At 39.1% G+C, this 2,124-nt stretch overlaps 1 protein-coding gene across 1 annotated transcript; it reads right to left on the bottom strand.

The window, feature by feature from the left end:
- Window positions 1-711: 711 nt before the first annotated feature.
- On the bottom strand, window positions 712-1,384 carry LOC116005733 (serine/threonine-protein phosphatase 7 long form homolog). Its single transcript, XM_031245971.1, has 3 exons — window positions 1,140-1,384; window positions 970-1,057; window positions 712-882 (listed from the first exon to the last, which is right to left on the bottom strand). Exons 1-3 carry the CDS (start codon window positions 1,382-1,384, stop codon window positions 712-714), a joined length of 504 nt encoding a protein of 167 aa, XP_031101831.1.
- Between the last annotated feature and the right edge of the window lie 740 nt (window positions 1,385-2,124).

Genomic DNA, 2,124 nt, shown 5'->3' with positions numbered 1-2,124 from the left:
TGACAATTGTTATCTGAAACATTGGCCATATTGTGTGACAAGATTGTGGTAGGGGACGACTTACAAGGAAGAATTACAAAATTCGGAGTATGTTCTTTGTTTTGGAGACATTATGAGTTGGTGTTGCATGATATATATAAACAAGAGTTACGAGCTTAAAAACACGAAGTAGTAAAAAAAAGTATTGAAAACGTGCTGGTTGATTGCGGGAAAAAAGTACTGAAAAGGCCAAAATGTTAGGCTTGTTCAAAGTACTGAAAAAGCCAAAATGTTAGGCTTTTTAAGTTTGTACTGAAAAACCCTAAACCCTACCCAAGTCTAACATTTAGGCTTATTTTCATTATTTTTCTCACCTTGTTGTTAGTATTTTTTATGTTAGTGTTATGAATAGTCATACTTATCCAACAATAACAAAAACACAAAAACACTTTGGAAAAAAAATCCAACAATAACACAATAGTGCATGTCGAGGCACCACATTGGACATAACCCTGATCTTGTCGGTGTTCAGGGTTGCCAATGAAAAGCTTACCATGGGTATGATACCATACCCAGTATACATCACTTGTAACGGGATTGTTCATCACTTGCATTAGGTGGATGAAACCTGCCCGTTGTCTCCAACAGTACAAATGCTCAGCGTGTTTGTCAGCCCAATCAAAATTGCCAGATCGCCCGTCGAACGCGTGCAATTCCTCACTGTACACGACTTTAAACAGGACATCTTGGAAACCGGCTAAATTGCCTGCAGAACCGGTCAGGATAGTAGTGCTCAATGATATAAAAATATATCAAAGGCACTCGAGCAGTCCAAATCGCTTGGTCGGCCGTGCAATAGTCAGGCAATTGAGGAAATAATGCATTGTAAGGCTCGAATACAAACTGCGAAGACGTAAAAAAAATGTTATGATTACCACAAAATATGATTATATAAATGAGCATAGTAACGCCAACATTAAACGAACATACCATTTGTTGGTTAACGCGATCCAATTGGTTGCGATATGCCCGAATCACGTGATGAGGCACATTGCCCCAAAAATGTGCACCTACCCACCTACATTTGCAACAACAACTCATGACTACTTCAACACAAAGTGAATTCAATATGTTTTTAAAAATTAACTATTTCAACTTACCTGGCACCAACTGGCAAATCACGAATATTTAATTCTGCTATAACGCCCTCTGGCCTAAGCATAGGAAGCCTCTCCCATGCCCAAAGTTGCAACAGTAGCATACAACCACCGACAACCGAAGTATGGTGGTCAGCTCCTTTGCACAACCCCCTATAAAGATAGGCTAACACAGCTGATCCCCAACTGTACTGACAACAAACCTCAAAATCCTCAATGAAAGGCAACAAGGCCAAATTTACCACCATGTTTGTTGATTCGGGGAAAAGAAGTCATCCTAACAAATGTATCAATTGTATCCGCGTAGCAACTTGCACCTCATCATCTATGCTATCCGCGGTTAGTTCTGGAACGGGTGCTATTGCAGTCGAATTAATTTTCAACTGCTTCAAAAATCGATCAAGGGGAGTAAATCCCAACAAACGACTACACAATTACTTGCATTGTCCAATAGAACGCTTGACACGTCCAGTAACAGCTAGGCCGTCCACCTTAAGCCCAAGTAACACTTCAACATCTTGAAGTGTTATACTTACCTCCCCAAACGGTAGGTGAAAGGCGTGAACCTCAGGCCGCCAACGCTCAATCAAAGCAGCGATTAATGAATGGTCCAACCTTATATCTCTAAGATGAGATACCCCGTAGAACCCAACAATACGCAAGTAATTAATCATTTTTTCATCGCTGGGCACCACTGTTTGGCCATCGTATCGGCACAGTTTAATACGTGCATTAAAATCTGGATCCATCCATATGGACATAGACCAATGCCTATGTTGAAATGTTAGCACCGACGGATCCATCGGACCCGGATGTAATTGCCTTCGTGTAGCCATAACTGTAAAAGATAATAAAAATATTCATTACTATTTGAAATAAAATATTCTACTTCAAAAATACATTCAAATCAATCATGTGGTTCTAAATTTAATTCACTTATTCTAATTAATAAATTAGAAATCAATCTTGTTAATTTAAAACACAAAAT

Source organism: Ipomoea triloba, chromosome 15 (assembly GCF_003576645.1).
Source record: "Ipomoea triloba cultivar NCNSP0323 chromosome 15, ASM357664v1".
Classification (NCBI taxonomy): domain Eukaryota; kingdom Viridiplantae; phylum Streptophyta; class Magnoliopsida; order Solanales; family Convolvulaceae; genus Ipomoea; species Ipomoea triloba.
This window is presented reverse-complemented; position numbering and strand designations above follow the sequence as displayed.

Coding starts and splice junctions, on each gene's coding strand:
- LOC116005733 (XM_031245971.1), bottom strand. CDS start 1,384: ATGGTGGTAAATTTGGCCTTGTTGCCTTTCATTGAGGATTTTGAGGTT. Junction 1,058..1,139: donor GATTTGCCAGTTGGTGCCAG/GTAAGTTGAAAT, acceptor TTGCAAATGTAG/GTGGGTAGGTGCACATTTTT. Junction 883..969: donor ATCGCGTTAACCAACAAATG/GTATGTTCGTTT, acceptor ACGTCTTCGCAG/TTTGTATTCGAGCCTTACAA.